This window comes from Adiantum capillus-veneris, chromosome 29, assembly GCF_014529385.1.
Source record: "Adiantum capillus-veneris isolate H3 chromosome 29, ASM1452938v2, whole genome shotgun sequence".
Classification (NCBI taxonomy): Eukaryota; Viridiplantae; Streptophyta; class Polypodiopsida; order Polypodiales; family Pteridaceae; genus Adiantum; species Adiantum capillus-veneris.
The window spans coordinates 8,455,379-8,482,709 of NC_140959.1; the positions used below are offsets into that span (position 1 = coordinate 8,455,379).

Here is a 27,331-nt window from a genome sequence, read left to right on the forward strand (position 1 = left end):
TGGTGAAATTAGCAAAACACTTTTGAATACAACTGACATGAATGCTAGTACCAAAGCACTCTAGTCTAGTCTTCTTTTTTTCTCAGGGCCCTGGTGACATGGGCACCATGATTTATAACCTCGTCAAAGGGCTTTTCTGGTTTTCTTGCCAAACTCCTAAACCGCCGAGTGGCTTGGCTTGCCTTGCCTTGTCGTGATCAAAATCTCGCGCGCGGTGAGCGGTGATGCTCTCCAAGCTCTCTCCTGCCTTTCGTCCTCCTTACTTCTGTACTAACCTACCTCTTTCTTTGTCCCGTCTCTCTCCCTCTGCCCCCCCCCCCCCCCCCCCCAAAACAAAAAAAACCAAAAAAAAAACACACACACACACACACGCGCGCGCGCGCGCGCGCGCATGCATACACATGTATATATGTGTGCTTGCTTGTTCATATGTCTCACACTTACTTGCACACAGGCATGTTCGGTTCAGGTTTCTAGCTTGATATATATATAGCTTGAGGAAGGGGAGAGAGAGAGAGAGAGAGAGAGAGAGAGAGAGAGATTGTTTCTGCAGCTGGAAGAAGCTCGGTATCTGCAGCTGCCAAGATGGCTTTGTCGACGTCGAGTACTGACACGGCTGTCCAAAGAGAAGAGGAGGTGATTCCTCATATATTTTCCAAAAAAAAGAGGCATTTTTAATGTTTGTGTCGTTGTAAGTCCGCCCTTTTCCCTAGCTTGTTCTAGTAACCTTTGTCAATCTGGGGTAGGTTCAAGGTTTCCATTTGATTGAATATTCATTGGCAGTGCAATTGTCAATCATTCGATTGACAAATAGCATCAATCTTGCTTGGACGCATTTAGTGAGTCTGTGGGTTAATGATGTCCGATTACAGTCTATGGACGAAATCCATGGTATAGTCTTCTCATTAGCTTTCATCGCAATGGAGGATGCAAAGAGAGATGCAGTTTGCGAAGGCTTATCGTGAGAAGTAGAGGTGTGAAGAAATTAAATTTTTGATGCTTATCTCGTTTAGCATAATCCATAGATTAAACAACCCATGCTTTGAAAGATACTATATATATAGACAGCTGCTATGTACACAAAGAATACACATATCAATGTCAATCTATTTCAGAGGTCCATCTTTACTCATTTTTTCTTAGTCTGTGTTTCACTCATGGTTATCTAGGATTTGAAGCGTGTTACACAAGCACATGCCATTGCATGCTCACACAATTCTATAGATAGACAGACATTGAATTAGAGGATTAGGGTGAGGCTTAGAGTTTGTACAGAACATTTTGGGACTTATTTTGGCTCTTCGTGATGGGTGCAAGTGACATATCTCAAACTTGCACATTTGTTTAGGTCTCGTGTTTGTTCTGTCCATCACGTTAATGTTCAAAATGGAATGTTTGTTGTCACAAAGTATGGCAGATTCAGCTCATAGTGAACGTATTTTCACTTGCAGGTTCTAGTGGAAAAAACCAAGCACTCAAGAACCATTCTACTAAATAGACCCCGACAATTAAATGCGATATCTTATTGGATGGTAGGAGTTTCTTTTAGCTCTCTCTCTCTCTCTCTCTCTCTCTCTCTCTCTCTCTCTCTCTGTCTTTTTGTGGAAAAAAAGAGTTGGGGATTACCATTTAAAGTCAATTCGTCGAGCTGCTTAGGGCTTGTCATTAAGGGACAGAACAAATCCCGATATCTACAAGGGATACTCTCCTCTAGGGTGGATCATTCGAGGAGTGAGCGGTTGATCAAGAGGGTAATTTGACTCTAGACTCCTTGTGCGCATTTGAAATAGATAGAACTCCACTTGTAGGATCTCAAAATGGTGTTTTTTTATTTTCTTAAAAAAAGTCAAAACTTGCTTGCTAGAAGAGCTTACAAATTGGGTGACAGGGTTCCTATATGATTCTGCAGCATTTGCTTTTCCATGCACTACAACTACTTCCAAATTCGCTTCTTATTCCAAGAGGTGCCCCACAAAATAGTTACTCATACTCAGCTGCAAAGAGAAGTCACTCTTGGAACAAATACACATAAACAAGCAAGGACGCTCTTTCGACGCCTTGTATGGAAGAAGAAGCGAATTTACCTTGCCAAGCTTGAGGTACAGATCTATGAGCTATTTTTGAGTCGGGGTGTGGAAGAATAAGCAAAATTACCTTGCCAAGCTTGAGGTAGAGATCTATGAGCTACTCTTGAAGACGGGCACAATGGTATTATCTGTCCAACTTGCTAGAAAACACTCACAACTGGCCTTCTTAAACATATGCACCAAAAATGATGCAAGCATGCCTATTGCGTATAAAAAATATTATGTTGCAAGGCCATCACGGTCATGAGCTCTCCTAGAGTGTAGCCTGTTGATTGCATTGAGCAACATTCTTTCCATGTAGAAACTACTCCTTTCCGTGAGAAACTGCTACAATCTGGTCAAGATGATGGGGGCGGGATGGGGGGTTGACCTGGCACATCATATAAAAAATCAAGATGCCACATACTCATTTCAAGTATCAGGTATCAGGGTGGACGCTTGTCTCTCTTGGAACCCTTTCCACAATCGCACTATCATGATTGGCAACTATTTGGCAAAATTTTATGGATTTTTCCTGGAACATGAGTTGAGTCGTTGGGCTGAAAGATGTGGGCGTAGAGTGATGAGACAAGCTTGTTTTAGAAAGTGATACACCACATTGGATGAGTATATGAGTGAAGAGGGATGTGCATGAGGAAGGAAAAGGTAGTGCTGTTTTGTGGGTTTCCGCAAAGCATGACACCATGCCACATATGCGACTTATGATGAGGCCACATGATAAGGTGTGTGAGGAGATGCAATGGGTAATGTACACCCTTTACAAGTCTGATGAAAGGAAGAGTGCGTGCTCCAGGGGGTCTTTTAATGCAATGAGGTACTAACAGGGTAAAGTCGGGCTGCCTGCTCTCACCAACACTTTTTGGAATCTACATTGATGAGGTCTCAGACTATGTAGACTGAATGTGAGGGTCGGGGCAGGTTTATCCTGGAGTGTTTGATACTGATTACAGCCCTTTTGCGAGAATAGAGATCTACCATGAATCTTGATAAAGCAATTTTACGATGTTCAACATCACAGAAGCATGGGGCGACCATATCACAATTCACAACCGGAATTCACTTTCTGAGGAGAGCTAGTTGAACTTTTATATACTTGGGAATTATTTGAAAGGGCCGTGGTTTTCTATGAAGGAGGCAGAAGACAGCTAGAACCAAATAAAAGTATGCCCTTGGAAAATGATATGCTGAAGAAGGAAATCTCAAAAAATTGAGATGTGAAAAAGCGTCAGTATGTACAATGGAGAGGAGAAGTGGTCAGCATACTATTTTAGGATTCGCCTCCCACGAGACTTGGAGGCCTAGCTGGAGTGTGATAGGTCTCCATGAGATGTAGTGGAGAAAAATTGTCACAAGTTGATGATGTGGCACGACCATACCAGACGTGTAATCTCTTTCAGCGAGGGATCAGACGAAAACACAAAGATAGCTACAATCTACAAAACTCTGCAACACTTTATCACTTCAAAGCAACTTGAATGAGAGAGAGAGAGAGAGAGAGAGAGAGAGAGAGAGAGATGGGAACCCTAGCGATGGACTCCCGCTGTTGACCTGCACACCAGCCCCTCTGTGTGGAGCTACTGCGCTTTGCTGGCCCCCAGCCCCCCCTTGCCGCGGGCCCCTTAGAACCACTCTTAACGTGCACGTTCCCTGGCCCTGCTCTGACCCCCCTCTTGAAAGAAATGTAATTGCCCTTAATTACACCTGCAAAACCAACATAAGCCAGAAACCAATTCAGTAGACACTGCTCTAAGTATCGACGCACTAGACAACACATATCCAGTACTTGCACGAAGACGACAGTCATTGAACATCTACATGACATTCTCATCACCATCCTCGTCGAGATCTTAGATGAGTATTATGATCATTGTAACGTATTTAGCAATCACATCTAGATCTCATCGATCTCTAGCGGATGTTTGGATTGACTAAATCTTGTTACTATAATATTCACATCACCCCTCAGGTGAATAAGACCGAAATGATGCAGTCGTTTCGTCTTTCAAACATGCTATTAAACTCGTCACACATGAGAGAGCACATATATCAAATTCATTCAAGGAATTCCCATTTCAAAGTACTTCTTAGTCATACAACAGAATACTGTCAGCCCATCAGTACCCCCGAAATGTGAAAAGAAATCGGTGACTTTAATCCTTTTGAGTAATCTGTGACAAAAGAGCGGAGTAACTCCCCTCTTGTGCAGTCCGCACCGCACCAGATTCAACCCGTTGATCATCGGTAGCTCTTGGAATAGTGGAAGCTAGACCAAAAGCCTCAAGGTAAAAATCTAAAATCCGAGGAGTATCTGCTAGGTCCTCCTCCTCCATCCATTTTGCATCCAATGCTGGATAGTTCTTAAACTTGACTAAATACCGGCGTATGAGCTTACCTTTCACTTTCCTTTTCTTGTGAGCCAGTATTTGTTCTGGAATGAGAATCTACTCTGTCTCTTCCACCTCAGGTTGCTCCTCTGGCTCCCTATCCACTAGTACCTCACCTTTGAAAGGTCTCAACAGACTCACATTGTGAATCTTCCAAGTATTTGGTAACTTTAGTATGAAGGATACATCATTTATCTTTTCCTAAATCTGGAAAGGGCCATAGTATCGCATACTCAACTTTGGAAAAAGCCGCTCCTTACCCTTTCATTTTTGTAGGCGTGCCTTCTGAAACCGTAGAAACACCCAATCATCTTCCTTCAATTGCAAGTCACGTCGATGCTTGTCCCTTGTCTTCTTATGCCGTGCTTGAGACTTCTCAAGAGCCTCGCACACCTTTGCAAAAGCAGTGTCTGAAGGATACATCATTTATCTTTTTCTGAATCTGGAAAGGGCCATAGTATCGCATGCTCAACTTTGGGAAAAGCCGCTCTTTACCCTTTCGTTTCCGTAGGCGTGGCTTCTAAAACCGTAGAAACATCCAATCATCTTCCTTCAATTGCAAGGCACGTCGATGCTTGTCCGCTGTCTTCTTATACCGCGCTTGAGGTTTCTCAAGAGTCTCGCGCATCTTTGCAAAAGCAGTGTCCAGATCCTGAACATACTGATCTGCTTCAAAAATCTTATCCTTGGTGCTTAGAATAGGTGGTACCTTCTTAGCACCCTTCACATCTTGTCACAGTTTCACTTCCAGATTGTCCATGTTCAGGGACAAAAACTTAGTGGCAAATGCATTGTCTCGGAAGCCCCTCGTCTTGGCTATTTCCGCGATCCGTCGTAGAAGCTTCTAGGATATGGTTGATCAGTACGCCACCGATCCGGATTTTTCCGATGTTTTTACTCGGATACAGAATGGGGAGATAGTGCCAGGATATTCCATATGGGATGGCTACTTGATGAAGAAAACAATGTTGTGTGTTACACAGTCGTTGAGGGAAAAGGTTTTGACAGAGTGCCACTATCCACCATTTACGGGTCACCGCGGCATCGACACCACCTTGAAGGCTGTGTATCATTATTTCTTTTGGCCGAGACTCAAGAAGGATGTGGACGACTTTGTTCGCAGCTGTTTAGTATGCAAGAAGGCCAAGTTTGACAGACATAAGGCACAAGGATTACCACAGCCTTTACCCATTCCCACCCACCCCTGGGAAAGCATTGCGATGGATTTCATCTTTGATCTCCCCAAGACTCAAAGTGGACATGATGGCATTTGGACTGTCATCGACAGATTTAGTAAACAGGTCCACTTCAGTCGGTAAAGAAGACAATTAAGCCCGATAATTTGGCGAGACTGTTCGTCTCACAGATTCCTCCGAATATATGGCATGCCCGAGTCCATTGCTTTGGACAGAGATCCCTAGTTTACTAGGTTGTTTTGGAGGGCAATCAAGGAGAACATTGACACGTGGTTGCAGTGCTCGTCCTCGTTCCACCTGCAGACAGATAGGCAATGTGAGATAGCCAATGAAATGGTTTTGAATTGGTTGAAGTCTTATATTTTGGATTATAAGATTTAATGGGAATAGTATTTGCCCTTGGTGGAGTTTGCCTACAACAACACACGTGGAAGGTGTCATTTGAAGTATTCGCAGGTGCTAAGAAGGTTCCTCAATTTGTAAGCACCAAAGACGAGATTTGTTTGAAGCAGGTTTTTGAAAAAGTCTAGAAGGCATGGAAGGCCATCTAGCAGTTCAGAGGACACCCATTGAGCTCTTGAGTTTGTAAAACAGTTTGACTATGCCTTCTCTGGAGAGAAGTTCTCATAACATTCCAGGGAGCGAAACGCGGCATCTTACTTGAAAGAAACGGTGCAGGCATGGTGATCCACTCTGTTGTTACGCAAAGAAACACATGCGCCACGGTTAAAATTCTTTTTTCGCGTCAACTTGGATATTAGATGAATATGCAAGAGATGTCATCACGACTTGGCATCACTTGGAATTGATTGAGAAAGATACATTGGATGGCTAGTGCCAGAGGTTTTGGGATACTTGTTGGTCAGTGTCTTCGTTTTAGATTATTTTGAGAGACCAGATTGAACGGTTTTGCTGTAATTTGCTAAAGAGATTCAAGACTATGCTTTAAACCAAAAGTCTGACTCCATTCAAAGACTTATGAGACATGACTAAGCAACGATTTGGAATGCATGCTGGCTCATTGACTTATGCGACGAGCAGGATAGTATCCACCTCAAAAAGGCAAGAGTCTACTAGTGAAGAGAATGAATCAAGGGAACAAGATGACAGCTTATCACCGGATTCTGGAGAATCATAGGGTTCCGACAAATTGATGCAAGTTCATCAAAGGATTCCAAAGAAAGAGGAATGAGAGGATAGTGCGTCTTAGAGTTCCGATGATTGACTCTGACGTGCCAATGGACAGGGGAAGTGAATGACGCTATCCGCAGGTCCCATGGCACAAGGAAAGAAAGGAAAAAGGGAATCAATTGGTAGATCAGAACATTCCCTAGACCCAGGATAAGATTTTTGAAGCCGACCAATACACGAGGGATTTGGACACTGCTTTTGCCAAGGTCCACGAGGCTTTAGAGAAATCTCAAGAACGACATAAGAAGGCAGCAGATCGACATCGACGAGATTTGAAATTAAAGGAAGACGATTGGGTGCTCTTATGTTTTGACAAGGCACGCCTAAGGAAACGAAAGGGAAAGGAGCGGCTTTTTTTGTCACGTGACACATCCAACCCTATGTGTCCGTGGACAAGCTACAACATGACCACGGTTCAGTTCAATCAAGTCAGTCTAGAATAGGAAGTGATCTGGCACTTTTGTGAGTCTGTTCGCAGACCGTACATGTCCAGACACTTAGATTAGATGCATATCCTCTGGTTGCACACAACATGATCATCGGATTTCCATTAGAACCCATCAGGAGCATTTTTACAGTGCATAGATCTATTTTCCCTATTTTTGACATTTTTCACTTATTATTTTTAAGTGACTTTTGTTGGGAACTACGCAGGGCAATTTTACCAAGCAAGTATATAAAGAAACCTAGCGCTAGCACTTTCTGGCAGAAGAGGCAGCAGGAGCACTTGCTCAACAGGCATCTCCTCAGCAGGACGCCCAATAGAGGAACCCTAGTGTTTTGCAGCAGGCAAGGCTAGCGTTTTTCAGCAGTACAAATCAGCCAGCGTTTTGCACTTGCAGTTTCTGTAACCGGCCCGTGGGGCGGTAGGCGTTGGCTTTCACCCAAAATTCTTTACTTTAGACACACACACAGAGCACTTTGCAAAAAAAACCTGCGACGGGAATTAACACTTGAATACACACGGCTTGGAAGCTAGAATGCCCCGAGCAGACACCGACAACATGTAGGCCCCAAAATTGGCGTCCCTTTCGGTATTTCTTTATACTTTGAGAGGGTAAATTTACAAAGTAGAGTCCTGGGAATCCTTTGTCTACATCCAACTAGATACCACTTGATTTGGCCAAATTTCGGCAGCATAACAGCCCCAAAACTTGCGCGAAACCAATTCCCTTGCCGGAACTCACTTTCACTGGCATAAACCCTCTGATTCCTGACCAAAAACAGTAAATTCAGCACGCTGTATTTACCGGTTTTTGCCCTGTTTTCAGCCCCAAACAGTCCCCTAACTGTCTTCTGCCAGTGGGGCACTATTCCCAATGGTTCTGGCGTTCGTATGGCTGAAAAACAGTCAATTTACAGCGCATACACAGCGCTGAAAACGCACCTGTACGGTGAGGTTATGACCCTCACCGGTGTCTGCTTTGCAGTAGCAGTTAGCTACCCCTGTTCCTGCTCAAGGAGGCTCTTGCCTCAGCACATAAGCATGATACCGCACAACTGTACATCAGTCAAATGAAGAGCCCTCTTGTGGGGCATCACATAACTGCACGTAGGGGAGAGAGAGAGCAGTGTGTAGTGTGTAGGGCATCACTCCTAGCACCATACTGTACATGGGAGGGAAAGAAAGCACTCCATAGCTCTTAACCTGTGTGACAGGTTCTCAATGAAGCATCCCCCCAGCATAAATCGAGCGTCCCCTCTTCTGCCCTTGACTTGTAATGCATCTGTGAACAAATAGATGCAAAAAGGGGAAGATTTCCATGGCTGCCAAAACCTGCGTATTGCTGAAAACGCAGTAAAACAGCCCTGTAAACACGTATCTAATGCCTTCCAATGCTGAAAATGAGCTCCTTGGACCTAGGTAAAGTCATGGGAAGCTAAAAAATGGAGAGAAATGGCTGAAAATCAGAGTTATCAGCCTCCAAAACTGCTCCAAAAAGTCAGTTACGAGTTCTGTTCTCCCAAACTTGGTAAATTGGCCAAAAAGTGCCACTTGGCACTCATACATGCAATTTCCCCGCATAGAGCTTCCCGCTTAAAAATCTCTCAACTGGTGCATCAGTTGACTTTGCAGCAGAGTAATAAAATGTTCCCCTTGTCATTCTGAAGCTAATGACGCGAACAGATTTCACAGCCCAAAATAGCAGTTTCCTAATTTTTAGGTGTCACAAAAATACGGAAGCGTAAACTGACGTTTAATTGCACTTCAAATACTCAAGAGAATTAGAGGGAGAGAGAAAACTTGACACTCCATTGGGGACCAGAAGATGGGTTGTCCCCCCCCATAAAGAGAATATCTTTATTACTAAGGCAGAATCTTTACAAGCTCAGGAACGGGGCATACGCCCGTCCTCTATTCTTTCTTCTGTTCTGTTCTGACTACTGATTGAGAAAGTGTTTCCACTTTCTTTCTGCTTAGGGGATTTCCCATCTTCTGCGAGACTGGTTGGAAGCTCTCAAAAAGAGAGTCTATCTTCCAAAACAGCTCATCGGAAGCTCTCACAGAGGAGAGTCCATCTTCCGTTATGTGTTGCCTTCATGCTCATTCATTCATGCATTGAACACAAAAGAGAAACAAGCAAAATGCACACGCACATGCTTGCTGTAATTTTCTGCACATAACCTGAAATTCTTACCTGTGCACACCCCTATGCCGAAACAGAGGTCTTCTTCGCGATGGAATCGCGCCAAACTTGATGTAGACTTAGGATAAGGAGAGAGAAGAGAATTTCTATGGTTGGTCTGCTGAAAACAGCCCTAATCGAGGTGATTAGGGGCTGAAAACAGAGAATTACAGCAGCCGCACTCTACTAAGAGACCGTCTACGGCAGCTTCTCGCGATGAAACTTCACCAGAAGGTGTCTATGACTGTGAGATCCCTTGTTCTTGACAATGGGAGCACAAGGCTACCACATATGTCGCAAGGGGCTGCTCTCAAGCTTCAATGGAGGGCTCCACCGCGTAGAGCACGCTCACATTAGGGGGGGTAGGTGCACTGCCAGCCCTGAAAATGGGGGAGGGGGGACTCCTAAATAGCCATCAGGGAGAGGGGGCGCTAGGAAGAGAGAGAGGGTGAGAATGAGAGTGAGAGAGAGTTAGTTTGCATTGGTAAGTGTGCCACTTGGCACACTTACTTTAAAAACTTAAAAACCAATCAACTTTTGACTTTAAAAACTTCTAGCTCATTAATTAAAAAAATGTGCAACTAACTAACAACTGCTACCAATGATTCTTTTATGAGAACACTAAAGGTCTGCCGGCGCAATGCCTCACGGGCACTGCACCGCCTTTACTTGTTCACACTTGTTCGGCCGCCCGCCCGGGCACGGACCGTTAAATTTAATTTCACGAAACTTACCCTAAGTCTTTATTAGCTTTATTAGCTTTATTAGCTTTATTAGCCTTAGGGTCACTGTTCTAAGGACCCCATCTCATTCATGTGCTTGTACTGACGCGCGTATTTTTCCTGAGCCTAAAATCTGAGGCTACTGCTTACCCCTTTCTGAAGACCCGATTTCCCAATCACTAGGGCTTCAGGGTAATTTCTGCTAAGGTCCCTCTGAGGTGTTCTAGCCCGCATTTAGGCTCACCTGAGGCCTTAGAACTGCTAGGTCTATTCTGGTGTGCACACAACTAATTAGATAATTCTTTTCTCGTAAATAAATTAATTATTTACAAAGTCTGACTTAGTTACATCCCTCTTGGTTCTAAACAGTTGACCTCAACTGTAGAGCGTCAACATAACTGTGCAAGATGTCAGGGTAGTCCTTGAGATCGGACTCAGTCATCCACTTTGCATCTAAAGGAGTGTAATTCTTGAACTTGACTAAATACTTTCGATGTAGACTCCCCGACTTGAGTTGTCTCTCCGAGTGGTGTATTATCTGTTCAGGTTGAAGGATTTCCTCAGTCTCTTCGACTTCTGGAGGATCTTCTTGTACGGGCGCCACTGGAGGAGGTCCAACATATGGTCGGAGGAGACTGACATGAAAAGCATTGTGGATGCGCCAGTTAGAAGGCAAATCCAATCTGAAAGTCACATCATTGACTTTATCTGTAATTTTGAAAGGGCCGTAAAATCTATGGGAAAGTTTGACAACTTTCCCTTTGCCGACCCGCTTTTTCAATCTAGCTTTCTCAAACCGAAGCAGGACATATTGTCCTTTTTCAAGATTGAGATTCCTTCTGTGCTTATCTGCTTTTCTCTTCTGTTGCTCTTGAGTACGAAGAATCGCTTGCCTTACTTGTTGATGGGCAATATCAATATTGCGCACAAATTCATCTGCGGCGAAGATGTTTTCTTTGGTCACCATAATAGGAAGTAGAGAGTGGCTTCCCGTAAATAATTTCGAAGGGGGCTTTACCAGTTGAGGAATGTATGGTATTGTTATATGCAAACTCAACTATTGGTAAGTACTGTTCCCATTCGGATTGTCGTTCCGAAACATAGCACTTGAGGAGATCTAAAACAGTGGCATTAGCGATTTCGCTTTGACCATCTGTTTAAATCAAGCTTAGTTCCCAAGTTTTCAAACAATGCCTGCCAAAATAGACTAGTCATGCGGGGTTCTCTATCGTTGACAATAGTCTTTGGCAATCCATGGTGTTTAAAAATCTGAGCTAGAAATATTCTAGCCATGTGATCAGCTTTGATCGTCTTTTTTACTGGAAGAAAATGTGCTTGCTTACTGAACCTGTCTACTATAGTCCAGATTGCATCATTTCCATTCTTGGATCTAGGAAGATCCGTAATAAAATCCATGGCAATACTTTCCCATGGCGTGTTAGGCACAGGGAGCGGCTGAAGCTTGCCATAAACTTTATGTCTGTCATATTTCACTTTTTGGCATACTAAACACTCACGTACATGTTTTTCAATGTCCGCACGGAGTGTTGGCCAAAAGAAATACCTTTCGAGGGCACTAGTGGTGGAAGCAATTCCCCGATGCCCAGCATAAGGAGAATTATGTGCTTCATCCATCACCTTTTGTCGTAAGGGCTGAGCTATGCATATTGCTTGTTGACGATAGAGTGTATTATCCCTGATAGAATACGGTGGCTTTGAGTGACCAGCTTGAAGATCTGCCCAAATTGTGGCAAAGTCTGGGTCTTGAGGATACATTTCGCTGAGAGATTCTAGTTCCTCATGATAAATTGTTGTTAGTGCAGTGATCTTTGGACGCCTGGAGAGAGCATCTGCAACTGCATTCTTCGTTCCAGAAGTGTGTAAAATCTGAAAATGAAACATTGAAAGAAAGTTGGCCCATTTCATCTGCTTTTCTGATAACTTTCTTTGTGTGAGGAAGTAGCGAAGACTTTGATGATTTGTCTTGATAATAAAATCAGCTCCTAATAGATAGTGTTTCCAAATGGAAAGAGCATGAATTACTGCCATTAGCTCTTTCTCGTATATGGAGACATGCAACTCTGCATCTTTAAGGCGCCGACTTTCATAGGCTATCGCGTGACCCTCTTGGTTCAAAACTGCTCCTACACAATCTCCAGATGCATCGCAATATACCTCGAAAGGTTTGCGAAGATCAGGGACGGTAAGAACGGGTCCGTGACTGAGTAGATACTTAAGCTTTTCGAAAGCTTGTTTTTGTCCAGACCCCCAATGGAATGGAATCCGCTTCTTTGTCAGGTCATGGAGGGGACTTGCTATCGCGGCAAAAGCTCGAATGAAACGCCGATAATAAGAACAGAGGCCAAGGAAACTTCGTACATCATGTACTGTAGTTGGCGTAGGCCATTCTACAACTGCTTGAATCTTATCAGGGTCCATTCTCACCTGGTTGTGAGATACTATATGGCCCAAATAGTGGATTTCTTTTAGAAAGAACTCACTCTTCTTAGCATTCACAAATAATTTGTGTTTGCGTAATTCTTTAAACACTAAGGCGAGATGCTTATAGTGTTCGTCTTCCGTCTCTGAGAAGATTAAGACGTCATCAAAGAAAACGCCTGTAAAGCTTCTGTATGAGTGGAAGATTCTATCCATCATTCTGTTGAATGTAGCTGGTGCATTAGTGAGCCCAAAAGGCATCACTAAGAATTCATACAACCCGAAGGTTGTTCTAAATGAAGTCTTATGCACATCCTGAGGAGCTATGCGGATTTGATGATAACCGCTCTTCAAGTCTATACGACTAAAGACACTGGCTCCTTGTAACTTATCAAGAATGTCGTCAATCCGAGGGATTGGAAATCGATTCTTGATTGTGATCTTGTTTAGAGATCTATAGCACATGCGGAATGTGCCATCTTTTTTCTGTACTAGCAAGACAGGTGAACAATATGGAGAAGTACTAGGCCTTATTAAGCCCTTCTCCAAAAGTTCGTTAACCTGCTTGAGAATTTCCTCTTGCTGCATTAGACTAACTCGATAAGGGGGCTGATTTGGAGAACTTCCTGGGATCAAATCAATGATATGATCCTCAGGTCGCGAAGGTGGGAGTTCATTTGGAAGTTCATCTGCAAAACAATCTTTATATCTTTCTATTAACTTAAGTCTTTTTTGCTCTAAAGAGGAAGAAAGTTGTGAAACAGACACATCTCTCTCTCTTGCAAAAATCAAGTACGCTGAAACACACTTTTTCATTTCTTTCTTGATGGCAATGTGATTGGTGATAGGAATACGCCAATCACCTGCATCTGCAAGTACAAGATACTCCTTTCCTTTATGAGCAAAAGATAAGGTTTTCTGAACATAGTCAGGAATGGGATGCATCTTGTAGTGCCAAGGCATTCCCAAGATAACATCGCATCCTTCAAGTGAAGCTAGTAAGAAAGACTCTTGATCCTTGTAGTCGTCGACCTTTAGATTCAACTTCCCTATGATTGGAGTAGAGTTTGAGTTCTGCCCTTTGAAAGCAGATTGCGCTTGAATAGAGACTCCGAAATGATTGGGCTGCAGGTTCAGGTCGTCAACTAGCTTGGTAGAGATGAAGTTGTCTGTGCTACCAGGGTCAAACAAAATAAGAGCCCGCTGGTTGTTGATACTACCCCATGCTTTGAGAAGAGCTCTTTCTTTTCCATCCTTGGTTGTATTTCCCTGTACATCTGGGACTGCATTGGAAGAGGGTGGTTGTGGAGGTTTGGTAGGACAGTCACCCTTCATATGACCAACTTGTCCGCACTTGAAGCATCTTCCTTCACTAATGTATGTTCGCAACTCAGCAGGAGAGAGATATCTCCCTTTCTTGGGCTGATTTGGCTTTGCTTCTGCTTCGGAGGCGGTTCTTTTCTTCTTTTGAGAAGAAGTAGAAGAGGTAGGCTGCTCATGGAGAGCCTTCTGCTTAGCATGGTAAGTGCTTTGCTCCATCTTCTTGGGAGTACCCTTGTCATGTATTCCATCAGCTATGCGGGCTGATTCCATAAGTATCTGCAAATTACCTCGAGGGTAAAGCTTCATAGCCTTTTGCAAGGCTTCATGCAAACCTGCTTCAAACTTGCGCCGCATCTTCTCCGAATCGTCAATCTTCTTGAATGGAGTAACTTTCAAGAGAACGTCTCAAAACCTATCCACATAGCGTGGAACAGTTTCGTTCTCTGACTGTGAAAGTCGATCCCATTCTTTCTTTACCTCTTCCTCATAGTCTGGAGGAAGGAACTGTGCGTAGAACTCCTTCTTGAAAGCGGTCCAATCTTGGGGTTTGCGATCTTCCAGGATAAGGGTTAACCACCAATTGCTGGCGGTGCCTTTCAGGTACAAACTGACATGGCGAAGCTTGGATCTTTCTTTAAAATTCCCTTCAGCAAATGAAACTTCAAATTGGCGGATGAAAGCCAAAGCTTTGTCATTATCACGCCGTCCATTGTAGGTGTCGAATTTCACATCTTTATCTCTTGACTTGAATGTTTTCTGCCTGTGGTGCTTCTTCTTATGGTGCTCCTTCTTTCGATGCTTAGACTCCTTGGGGACAGGAGTCCTTTCCCTTGAATGTACTTCTTGCTGCGACGGATCGTCGAGAAACATGTCTTCCGGAGAAACTGTCTTCCAGATCCTTCATGAAAGAGAACTGAGGGGAATCAGGGGGGTCCTGCTCTTGAACTTTTGGATTAAACCGCACATGAAGTTCTGGAGATTTCTTCTGCCTCTCGTGCATGCGGGAAGTTCCAATCAAAGGATCTTTTCTTGGTTGTGGCGCCTTTGGGTTCTGCGGGATTTCTCCTGACCCCATCGGCATTTTCTCCTTCCCTTTTTCAAGAGTATGGAGAATCTTTTGGACTTCTGGATGGGAGAGAGCTTTCTGCAACTCTTCCACCTGCTGTTGAAGGAGAGATAACTCTATCTCGCGTCCTCCCATTTCTGCAGTCTGCCAAGAGTCGTCAATCCCTTCAGGAAGAGAGAGAGGACCTTGCTCTGATACCACTGTCACAAAAATACGGAAGCGTAAACTGACGTTTAATTGCACTTCAAATACTCAAGAGAATGAGAGGGAGAGAGAAAACTTGACACTCCATTGGGGACCAGAAGATGGACTGGTCCCCCCCCCATAAAGAGAATATCTTTATTACTAAGGGAGAATCTTTACAAGCTCAGGAACGGGGCATACGCCCGTCCTCTATTCTTTCTTCTGTTCTGTTCTGACTACTGACTGAGAAAGTGAAACAAGCAAAATGCACATGCACATGCTTGCTGTAATTTTCTGCACATAACCTGAAATTCTTACCTGTGCACACCCCTATGCCGAAACAGAGGTCTTCTTCGCGATGGAATCGCGCCAAACTTGATGTAGACTTAGGATAAGGAGAGAGAAGAGAATTTCTATGGCTGGTCTGCTGAAAACAGCCCTAATCGAGGTGATTAGGGGCTGAAAACAGAGAATTACAGCAGCCGCACTCTACTAAGAGAGCGTCTACGGCAGCTTCTCGCGATGAAACTTCGCCAGAAGGTGTCTATGACTGTGAGATCCCTTGTTCTTGACAATGGGAGCACAAGGCTACCACATATGTCGCAAGGGGCTGCTCTCAAGCTTCAATGGAGGGCTCCACCGCGTAGAGCACGCTCACATTAGGGGGGGTAGGTGCACTGCCAGCCCTGAAAATGGGGGAGGGGGGACTCCTAAATAGCCATCAGGGAGAGGGGGCGCTAGGAAGAGAGAGAGGGTGAGAGTGAGAGTGAGAGAGAGTTAGTTTGCATTGGTAAGTGTGCCACTTGGCACACTTACTTTAAAAACTTAATCACCATTCAACTTTTGACTTTAAAAACTTCTGGCTCATTAATTAAAAAAATGTGCAACTAACTAACAACTGCTACCAATGATTCTTTTATGAGAACACTAAAGGTCTGCCGACGCAATGCCGCACGGGCACTGCACCGCCTTTACCTGTTCACACTTGTCCGGCCGCTCGCCCGGGCACGGACCGTTAAATTTAATTTCACGAAACTTACCCTAAGGCTTTATTAGCTTTATTAGCCTTAGGGTCACTGTTCTAAGGACCCCATCTCATTCATGTGCTTGTACTGACGCGCGTATTTTTCCTGAGCCTAAAATCTGAGGCTATTGCTTACCCCTTTCTGAAGACCCGATTTCCCAATCACTAGGGCTTCAGGGTAATTTCTGCTAAGGTCCCTCTGAGGTGTTCTAGCCCGCATTTAGGCTCACCTGAGGCCTTAGAACTGCTAGGTCTATTCTGGTGTGCACACAACTAATTAGATAATTCTTTTCTCGTAAATAAATTAATTATTTACAAAGTCTGACTTAGTTACATTAGGAGATGCTTCCGTTGAGCTCCCACTGTCTTCTGACCATCTATCCTCATTGGGACCGCATCCAAAAGTGCAATGTGGCCCAACTGTCGGATACTTTTTGTTGGTGATCCCACCTTGACTTTATGTCTTTATTGAGTTTACTTCTTAGTATCCACCAACTTGCTAAGTGCGACGGGGGGACCTACATGATCTTGAACTGAGCCTAGACATTCTTTTACTTTACGAGTTCCAGTGCCGACCAACTTCCCATCTGCGGGTAAACTACCGTTCACATTGGTCATACAATGTCCGACCATTTGCAACTTCAAAAAGAGGGTCTCAAAAATTAAACAAAAATCATTGGAAAGAAACCAACAACTAAGGTTAGCAGTTGCCACGTCCTCGTGACAGTTTCCTGGCGATAGTAGTACCCATCAGCCCTGGCGTTTTTGCATTGCAGAGCAGCAGATCCCTATCATTTTTGCAACAAGGACAAGAATTCAGCCAGCGTTTTTGGTTTGTAGATCAGCCCTTGGCGTTTTGCAGTTCCATTGAGACAAGATCCACTGTGGGACCGGCGTTTTTAGTTCTCAGCAGTCAGACATCGCAGAAGAAGTCCCGAACCTAGCAGATCTCACCTTCCCGCAGCAGATCCTCGTCGCACGGTCAGATCCCGCGAAGTTTGCAGTTTTAGCCCGGAAAACGCAGATTTCAGTATCTGCGTTTTCAGCGCGTCATCGTCGCATCGTCGTCATCGACATCGTCATCGACATAGAGTCAGAATTCAGCAGATAAAGAGTTGCAGATTTCAGCCTTAGCATTCTCAGATTTCAGCCCGTCTCGTCGTCGTCCTCATCGTCGGCAAGTCCAAGCATTGTAGAGATTTGTGCAATCAATAGTAGAGCGCTCTCGCCATAGAGAGTGGGGCCTTCGGAGGAGGGTTTGACAACATTCTGGGTGTCGTATTCTTCTCTCTCTATCTCTCAGTCTCATGCACCTTCATTCACAATGTCTATTCACTTTGTTTGTGTCCATTGCACTCTCTCACTAAAGGAACGGAAGGCTCTTCCTTTCGTAAGTAAAAGGATCCTTGAGCACAGTTCGGAGCACTCATCTTGAGCAAAGTTCAACATTCACTTCCGCTGCACCTTACATTTTTCAAAGCTTAGCATGAGGTTTTATGGCCCTTTCTAGATTAAAAAAAATGAAAAATGATGTTTCCTTTTGACTCAAGCTGTCTGATACTTGGAAGTTTCACAATGCATTCCATGTGAGTCTCGAAACCTTTTAAAGGTGAGGTGCCAGTTGATGGGGAGCCTTGTGAGCAACCCGAAGTGGAAGAGAGCGAGGAGATACTCGTTCCTGAACAGATTTTGACAAATTGGCTCACAAGGAAAGAAAGATGAAAGGTAAAGTGATTTGGCGGATCTTGGTTAAATTTAAGAACTATTCGGCATTAGATGCTCTGTCCCCAAAAGCACTAGCGTCCAAAAAGCTGCCAGCGCGTTTTGCGAAAATCCGTACAGCTTGTCAGTGCAAGATCCGGGATTGTCCGTACAGTTTGCCACGTCATCATGTCAACGCAAAATCTGAGAATCCGTACAGCTGCCATGTCATCAATTCTTCGCATGTGTTTGTGGGCTTGCTTTATTTTTAATGCCTTTGTGTCGCTTGGGCCCCATCAGACGGGGTCCCATAAGTTGGTGGGAACTTCTGCTACTTCTTCTTCTGCTTCTGCTTCTTAGGGTTTGGGCCCCTCGGCCGAGATCTGAAGGTTTTCCTTCTTCAGTGACTTGACACGTCAGCAGTTTGTGACATTGGCAAACTTCGTTTGCATTGTCAAGGGTATTTCGGGCACGAAAAGTTTTACATCATGCGTTTGGAAGGGCGTGACGTCCTCCTAGGAATCCCTTGGTACCACAAAAACAATGTCGTGGTTGATTATCGGGCTAAGAAAGCGACTTTGACGAATGAGAAGGGCAAGAAAATTGTGCTTGATGTAAAATTGAAGGGCGAGTCCGTCCCTATTGTATCGGCTTCGGCCATTTCCAAATTAATGAAATCCAATCTTTTTGTTTACTCGATCTATTGGAAAGAATCGAATGATGAACAACGAACCAATATGTTTGAATTGGATAAGGAATGACAAGAATTTTTGCACACAGGCTGATTGCTTCCCTGAAGGCCTACTGGACGAGTTACCTCCACCTCGTCTTGAGGACCATAAGATCCCGTAGATTAGCAGGGTTGAATCTGGTGTAGACAAGACTGTTGGAGAGGGGAGTCCGTTTCTTTGTCACAGATTACTTGGATGGAATAAAGTCACTGATTTCCTTGTGGATTTCAGGGATACTACTGTGTTGACAATATTTTGCTGTATGACTTTACAAATAAGAAAACTGAAAATGGAAATTCCCGAAACTTGAATCTGATTGATGTGTACTCTCTCATTTGATTTTGTCCGAGTGCAGAATTGATAGACGAAATGACTGCAGCATTTCAGTCTTGAGAATCTATAGACATGTTCGCAATAAGAATTAGCTAATCCAACATCAGTGAGGTCCGGAATGGATCTAGATGCGATTGCTAAATACGTTGCTAGGAATCATGATCTTAGATCTGGAATTGATTTTTATGTCATTGATATGATCTGAATGTGGACTGACTAAGTTGTCTTTGTGCAAATGCTAGATTTGTGTTTGTCTAGTGCGTCAGTACTTAGAGTCGATGTCTACTGAATTGGTTTATGGCCTCTGTCTACGTAGAGTCAGTGTCTACTGAATTGGTTTATGGCCTCTGTCTGTTTTGCAGGTGTAATCGAGGATGATTACAGTTCTTTCAAGAGGGGGGTATGTCACAAACTTATGACGTGGCATGCTATAAGTTGTCCCAACTTATGGGCACTTGCCGACAAGGCCTTGAGACAACTAGGGAAAGTAAAATAAAGCGAAAGGGCTGGCTGTACGGAATTTTTGCAAATCACGCTAGATGCTCACGTGGTTGGCCGTACGGATTTTCGCAAAATGCGCTGCTGTGTTGACATGGCAGGCCGTACGGAATTTCGCCTTTTGCGTTGGTTGCTTTTGGGAGCCAATTGCTTTTGATTTTGAAAGCTTTCATGTATTGCTTTTCCCAAGGCCAAAGGCCTTTAAATAAGTCCCTTGGGCTCTCTCTAGCTCACTCGTGGTGACGAGCTGGTGAACAGAGAAGACTTGCGGGAAATTGTAATCTACTCAAGCATTAATACAAAAAGAAATAACGGAAGGGGCGCCAGTCTTTGGGCCAATCTCTTTGGGCACGGAACTAGGCCGGGCCGTGTCGACTCAATTGAACTGTGAATTAAGTGTGAAGTGTTTTAAAGTGCTTCTCTCTCGTGTGTCGTGCCAGATTCCAGACTCTGGGTGTCCAAGTTTGTTACATATTCCGTATCTTAGAGCTCCAGTAATGAGCACTAAGAGTATCTGTTCTAGGATGGCTCAAATTCCATCTATGATGTCACCTCCCTTAGTAACTCATCCAAATTATTCCCTTACTAAACCAACAGCTCAAATGCGCACACATTTATAGATAAAGATAGATTTTCATTAAATTTGAATTGTGTAGAAATAGCTAATTTAGCAACATGAGGTATGTCATAGGTGAAGAGAGCACATAAATCGCAATGATGCTTGTGTATTATGAGAAGTGTTCTTCAACATGATGAAATCTTTGATTGCCAAAAAAGTCGCCATAAATGGAAAATGGGAATTGGCTGCAATCGGTGCCATGCCAAGCACGTGGAATGGAGCACACTACATACTAGTGTGGAGGATTACACACCAAGGTGCCAGAGGCAACTAGTAGGAGAGGTAAAGGATATTCAAAAGCTCTTTTAAAGGCACATTGGTCGTAAACATGGAGTGCCCTTGGCGGAGTTTTTCTTTTAGGAGTCCATGAAGTCGGAGATCAGACATGAATACTATACTCCATACCATTCAAATTCTGTAGGTTGGTGCATTTAATGGAGTCCTGCCAAAGGTATTTTTCAAGCTTGTGGTGTGGAAGAGCTCACAAGGATTGGGATGAGAGTGCTTTGTGGGCTCTTAGGGTGTCTAAAAATCAGCCAGTGGCTATATACCTCTCCGTTTGGTGTACAGAGAAAAGCGTGGTATGCCTATTAAGGTGATCTGTCTTTTGTTGGAGTTTTTCTTAGAACACAGTGTGAGGAGCAAGAAAAAGAGAGAGGGCATTCATGATTCGCCCCTTGTAGGAAAGGGAAAGTGCTCTATGCATGCAAATTGGCATGAGCTAATAAACTTCTAGAACAAATTGTTCATCACAGAATGTGATGAGTTGGCGTCAAGAAATAGCTTTGTTGGATGCCAGAGGAGAAAAGGTGATTTGAGCTGTGGTGTTAAATAAGACATTGATCAAGTTGATTGCCATTGTCACTTTGTATGGAAATCATTTTTCTTTATTGGCTTTTACTCATAGTTGTTTGGGTCATGTCTAGGATGAATTGGAAATGTGGATTAAACCGCTGCTTCATAGTTGCAGTATTGAAGTTTTATGTTTTGGAAGTCCAGTCACAGTTATTACCAAATACATTACGTGTCTTACAAATGAATATGTACAGACTGGACATTTGAAAAACATATATGAGGCGTGGGAGGAAGAGAGAGACGTTCAAGTTGTTCTTGTGAAAGTAAGTTCATTGCTATAAACAGTGCATCCTGTTTGTTACTGGTCCAAAACTTTATACATCATAAGCTGCTAAAACATTTGCAGGGTTCTGGTAGGGCCTTCAGTGCTGGAGGTGATGTTGCAGAGGTGTACCGTTTTGGGAAGCAAGGTGCGATCAGCAATCAGCACCTTCAAGATTCTGCTTTTGAAGAAAATTTAGAAACTTTTTATTAAAATTCTTGTCGTGCTTTTTGTCAATTGTGAATTGGGCCTGTTTGGAAAACAGGATGGCATGAGAAGTCTATGCATTTTTTTTCGCAAGAATACAACGTGAATTATCTCATCGGAACATATAAAAAACCTCATGTGAGTATCAATCTTGGAATATCCTCATGTGAGTGATCTAGTGTACTTGTATTTTTTATTAGATCTGACATTTTATAATCCTGCCTCCATTCATCCTGCTTTTGGGACAGGTTGCTTTAATTGATGGCATCGTGATGGGAGGGGGTGCAGGTCTATCCATCAATGGTAGTTTCAAAGTTGTCACAGAAAAAACAGTAAGCTTCAATACTGTTGAGAACTACTCTTTGTAATATTATTTGTACTAAGCTAGTCCTGTCTGCTAGGCATCCTCTGTAATTTTCAGCAGTTTTTGGTTCCAGTCTTTTAGCGTCTTATATCCTTTTTGTAAGCAATGCTGATGACCCATCATACTGTTAAAAGACGACCTTGCAGTCGTGAATATTAGCCATTTGTTTGTGCCAAACTTTGTGGACTCGGTCTTTCAGCAGTCCCCAACTAGTTTTGAAACTATTGCGTGCTCAATTCAAGGCATGAGATTTCTAGGCACAGCTTTTAGTGATGCTGTCAACATGAATTTTCATCTCCCTTATCAAGCTAAATTGACCGCTGTTATCAATTCTGTTCATCTTTTATACATTGCAGGTCTTTGCTATGCCGGAGACTGGGTTAGGTCTTCACCCTGATGTTGGTGCTTCTTACTTTCTGTCTCGCTTACCGGGACATTTGGGTATTCTCTTCTGTTTTCCAACGTGCCCCTAAGTTTTTATGAGGTCGGCAAGCAGTAAATTTATGTGATGTGTCAGGTGAATACATTGGTCTCACTGGGGCCCGGCTAGATGGAGCAGAGCTTCTTGCTGTTGGCCTTGCTACACATTATGTGCCATCGGAGGTGATTGCTTTTATTACTCCAATTACAGTTTGAAAGGCATGAACCAGACACAAAACAAACTGTTTTTCTCTTTTTGTGGTGTGTGTGTGTGTGTTGTGGGGGGAGGGGGGAGATTATTGTTCTTCTACTCAAGGGTTCTTTGATTTCCACCGATGATTGCTTTTTCAGAGGCTTGCTCACCTAGAGGAGAAGCTGAAATATTTGGGTTCAGCAAATCTTGGTACTATTGATGAAGTTATTAGCAACTTCTCTAAGAACCCCCAGTATGGAGAAGAAAGTATCCTTTGTAGGTAGGTGTCAAGGCTTTCTTTGTCTGGGTAACTAACTGCGTTTGAGGTTGCGTTTTGCTGTAGACTGCAGTACTAAATAAAGTGCCTGTCAATTATTTCTACAGGCTGGACGATGTCGATCAATGTTTCTCTAAATCCACAGTGGAAGAGATCTTTGCAGCCCTTGTAAGTAGATAAGGTCTCCTTGCATTTTCTTGCTTAAGTAAGTCTTGCAATATCGTGTATTTCTAAGCCTGCACATCTGCACGGCAAAGGAATAAACAGGATTTTGTTCATTCATTGCTGGAGGGGCTGGCTTCATGTTTTCGGGTTTGAGTCATGATGGTATATAAGGAAAAGCTTAAATAAAAGCCTTGTTCAATCTTATCACACTTTTTATTGTTATGAGCAGGAACAGCAGAAGGAAAGAGGCAAATGGTACTTAACAACTCTTGAGACACTAAGGAAGGCATCGCCAACGAGTCTCAAAATAACTTTGAAATCAGTGAGGGCTACCAGTTCCTAGGAAGTTCCGAGAAGATATGGGCCAGCCCATAGCTATATTTTAACCATTAAAAACCATTGATTGTGGTGTGTTTTAGATACGAGATGGGAGAAATCAGACATTTTACGAGTGCCTCAGGCGTGAGTACAGAATGACCGTGAGATGTCTGCTTGGAGAATGGTCCAATGACTTTTATGAGGTAATTAAGAGGACAATCGAGGACTAAGAATAATCTTTTTTGTTATTTGTCTTCATGAAGCTCAAAATCTTTTTGTGACGGTTTAGGGTTGCCGAGCAATCCTTATAGAGAAAGACAGGAACCCCAAGGTATTGAAACTTTCTGTTGTACCTTTTCAGCACTCTATTTGGTCTCAAGGGTTGATTAGAAGAATTATTCTGGTGCACTCTCCTCCTCGCCAAGAGCACTAAGGGAAGCACCTAGGAATTGTGGCCTGCTTTTGTGTCTTTGGTTAGGGATTTGCAAATTGGTTGTTGAATTGTTGACAGTTTCTACGAAACATCTCTTCTTTCCTAGTAAAAATGTCTCATTAGTAGTAATAGGGGGTACCCATGAGCCAGGATTCAGGCCAGGCATCCATGAGCACTCCCCCACCGGTCATCACTTCTACGGAGGTATGGGGTCAGTATGCATCAACTCTCTACACCGTCTCGGCCACCTCTTCCAGATCAGCCAGAGCCATGCCCACACACATGTGCTTTCTTTAGTGCCGAGATGATAAAGAAAGCCATTGACAGGATGAAGACTAGGAGAGCATATGATCACGATGGCCTGGTAGCAGAGCATTTTATACATGCCAAAGATTTGCTTGCAGAGCTTCTAGTAGTGATGTTCAACAGTGCCATGTGCGAGGGCCTACCTGATACTTGGGGAGTTTATCCACGATTGTACCTATCTTCAAGTCAGGGGACCCTTAGGAGCCTGGGAACTACGGCACTATCATGATTGGACACACATTGCACGGTTGTACGCATCCATCCTTGAGCGGCAGTTGAGTAGATGGGTAGAGAGAGGGTGTATGGGCAGTAGGACAGGCGGGTTTAAGGAGAGGTTTCTCTACTCTTGATCATATTCAGACACTCAAAGCCATTATTGAGGAGGGGAGATCACGTGGGAGACGGATCTATTGTTGCTTTGTGGACTTCTGCAAAGCCTTCAATACAGTGCCCAGAGCTAGATTGATGTAAGAGATGGGGTTCCTAAAGAGTTGATTTGGGGGATCATGGCTCTCAGGAGTGGGGCATGTACGCATTCCAGAGGGGATTTTTGATTTGGTTCACTCCACTATTGGAGTGAAACAGGGCTGCCCGCTATCTCCTACACCATTTGGCATGTATGTGGATGAGGTTGCTGACTACATTGAGAGGAATGGTGATAGAGGAGCACAGTTGGCAGGGACATGGATCCCACTATTGTTATATGCTGATGATATTGTGCTGATTTCCGGCTCCCCGGAGGAGATGCAACGTCATTTTGCCCATGATAGTGGATTGTCTGTTAACCTGGGGAAAACCAAGTTTAACACCACCGTAGGTCAAGAGGTCAGCACCTACTTTTACATATGGCTAGGAGACGGTGGAGTATACAGATGCATACACCTATCTTGGGGTAGTCTTCAATGCACTGGCATTTTCATTGAGGAGAGCAGCAGAGACTAGATTGACGAGAGCTTATGCAGCCTTGGGAGGTTTGGAGAAGATGTGTTAGCAGGTTCAGATTCAGGAACCTCGAACAAAGCTGTGGCTTTTTGACACACTAGTGGCTTCAACTATGCTCTATGGGGTTCAGATTTGGGGGCCCTTAGTGGACCACCATGGCAGATTTGGTAGCACTGTTGGATGGAGGTTCGGGCTAAGGCCTCAGTGCTACATGAGATTATTCGGGCTGAGCTAGCTGCCCCTCTCGTAGTTGAGGCCTTGGCCCCTTACTAAATCAGTTTCCTTCATGCATAATTTATGGGACATTCCCAGAGACGGATATGCTCGGCTAGCACTTGAGTCATCCCGACAGCTAGCGCTACAAGGGGACACAGCATGTTGGTATGGGCAGATGACATCATGGTTTCAATCACATGGCTTCAATATGGATAGACTGCCTTCATTCAAGTACTCCTTGGATGCACCTTCCCTTCCTCTCACACAGACAGAGACCACTAGACTTATACGTCAGGATTTTATTCAACTAGATACCAGAAGCATATTGATACAGCCGGTACAAGAGTTGGGCACAAAGATGGCTTTCTATAGAGAGCATCTCCTCCAACTAACAGAGGGTATGTGTTCAGACTGGCCTATATGGACACTCATTTATCCTATGGGATACAATGTGCTATTCGTCAGATGTGCACATCATCGCATCAGCTAGAGATTGAGACTGACAGATTCAGGAGAATATCAATAGAAGCCAGGATATGCCAGTTATGTTACATAGAGCCAGAGACAGAGTTACATCACATTTTTCATTGTCCAGTATACTATGAGATACGAGGCCGCTTTCACTGTCTATTCAGAGAGGGCTTTGGACCGTTGGCTAGTCATGAGATATCAGGATCAAAGATGCCTCAGGTTGTTTTTGCTAGAGCTGCACAGACACAGGGAAAGTCTCTTGAGGAGACCAGGTAGTGGGAGACATCTACAAAGGGAGAGTAGTGACTTCTTTAGAGCAGGGACTCAGCAACCGGATGAGCATGCTTCACAACAAACTTCAGAGCCCACTTCTACTAGAGGTATATTAGTGGACAGAGCCACTGAGCTTGGGAGAGATAGATGCCCATGTCTACGGGGGCGACCACGACATCGACGGAGGCTCCACCAGAGAATCAATACTATTCTAGCACGACATGGGAGACGCCCAGTACGACTATTTACAGAGGCAGACATTGACGAAGCTCTTCAGCGACCAATGCAATACCTTCTCGGACAACACCTGATGCCGGGCATCCTTGGGCATGGATGATGATGATGATTTTCAGTCTGACGATTTTAGTCTTTTAGTTTTAGTCTTTCACTTTACTTCATTTTATTTTTGTACCCTGACATTGGATGAGATCCACAAGGATTGTATCAGTTTGGTCTCATAGGTCATTTTGGCCTTTTGAAGACGTTTAATATAACATTTCATTTCATCTCTCTCTCTCTCTCTCTCTCTCTCTCTCTCTCATTCATTGGTGTAGGGTCCTGTCTCCATTCTCTGCTGAATACCGAATGGCTTCAAGGTGCAAGCTGATAGGATGGCAAGGGGTGTCGACGAAGTGTGCCAGCAACAGCGAGTAAGGCTGGGCTGTGATACGGTGCTGAGGGCAGGCAGGGGCCGAAGGGTGCGAAGGAATGGGCGCTGTTCGAGGCCAAGGGAATGGGTGTTGCACCACAGGTGGAGGTGCTCAGACTGCTGAGCAGGAGAACATAGGGGCTGTAGCAAACAAGGAAGAGGAGGAGATTGGGGAGAACCGCAGGTGTGAAGTTGCGGGAGGGTAGAGGAGGCGGATGCAGGGGAATCTAGGATAGTAAAGAGGAATCTTCAGTCGTAATGATTTTTTTGGAAGTTGTACTAGTAGTAGGGACCAGTAAATTACTGTTTTTCAATAATGGAATTCTTTCCTGCTTGCAAGGAATACTGGATCTGCATAACTTTGTTTGACCTTGTGGTTTTATTTATTTGGATAGAGTTGCTAGCTTATATGAGTGTCTACAGCTAAGAGTTATTTTTTTGCAGTGGGATCCTGCAACTCTTGCAGCAGTAACACCTGCCATGGTAGATCACTATTTCGTGCCATTTCAGAAACCTTTGGAGGAATTGCAGCTTCCTGGTGCTCATCGGCAACAGACTGCAGTAAAGATGGTTCATCCAAGACTCTAGAAGTTGCTTTAAAGCCTGCATACCAAGTGTCCAGGGAACAATCAAGCATCTTCAACCTTTTTTTCTGTTTTTGATACTGTAAACAATTCACCATTTACATCCCTTGCTGCCACCCCATCATTGTGCCTCACTCAAATCCTTCATCCCTTTTTGTATATTATTATGTATAGTAAAGCTATAATGAAAAGAGAAGTTGCTCCATATTGTAACTATTTAAATTTTTGGGGAAACTTGTGGAATAATGGAATGATATCTTAGTTATATATTA

The 27,331-nt window shown here is 43.8% G+C and overlaps 1 protein-coding gene across 3 annotated transcripts; it reads left to right on the top strand.

Annotated features, from left to right (window-relative positions):
• Nucleotides 1–110: 110 nt before the first annotated feature.
• On the top strand, nt 111–27,331 carry LOC147418709 (putative 3-hydroxyisobutyryl-CoA hydrolase 2). 3 transcript variants are annotated; one of them, XM_086505269.1, is made up of 15 exons: nt 111–267; nt 554–636; nt 1,452–1,532; nt 21,174–21,242; nt 21,326–21,389; nt 21,507–21,586; nt 21,697–21,780; nt 22,169–22,253; nt 22,330–22,415; nt 22,584–22,705; nt 22,810–22,870; nt 23,097–23,189; nt 23,287–23,388; nt 23,475–23,516; nt 26,920–27,331. In XM_086505269.1, exons 1-15 carry the CDS (start codon nt 225–227, stop codon nt 27,061–27,063), a joined length of 1,239 nt encoding a protein of 412 aa, XP_086361395.1. In that variant the 5' UTR covers nt 111–224; the 3' UTR covers nt 27,064–27,331. The 3 variants fall into 3 exon arrangements, with proteins under 3 accessions (XP_086361395.1, XP_086361396.1, XP_086361394.1); XM_086505268.1 differs by lacking the exon at nt 111–267 and adding an exon at nt 1,910–2,099 and having other exon boundaries at nt 536–636; XM_086505270.1 differs by lacking the exon at nt 21,174–21,242.

Coding starts and splice junctions, on each gene's coding strand:
- LOC147418709 (XM_086505268.1), top strand. CDS start 1,513: ATGCGATATCTTATTGGATG. Junction 21,390..21,506: donor GTACCGTTTTGGGAAGCAAG/GTGCGATCAGCA, acceptor TTTGGAAAACAG/GATGGCATGAGAAGTCTATG. Junction 22,254..22,329: donor TCGCTTACCGGGACATTTGG/GTATTCTCTTCT, acceptor GTGATGTGTCAG/GTGAATACATTGGTCTCACT.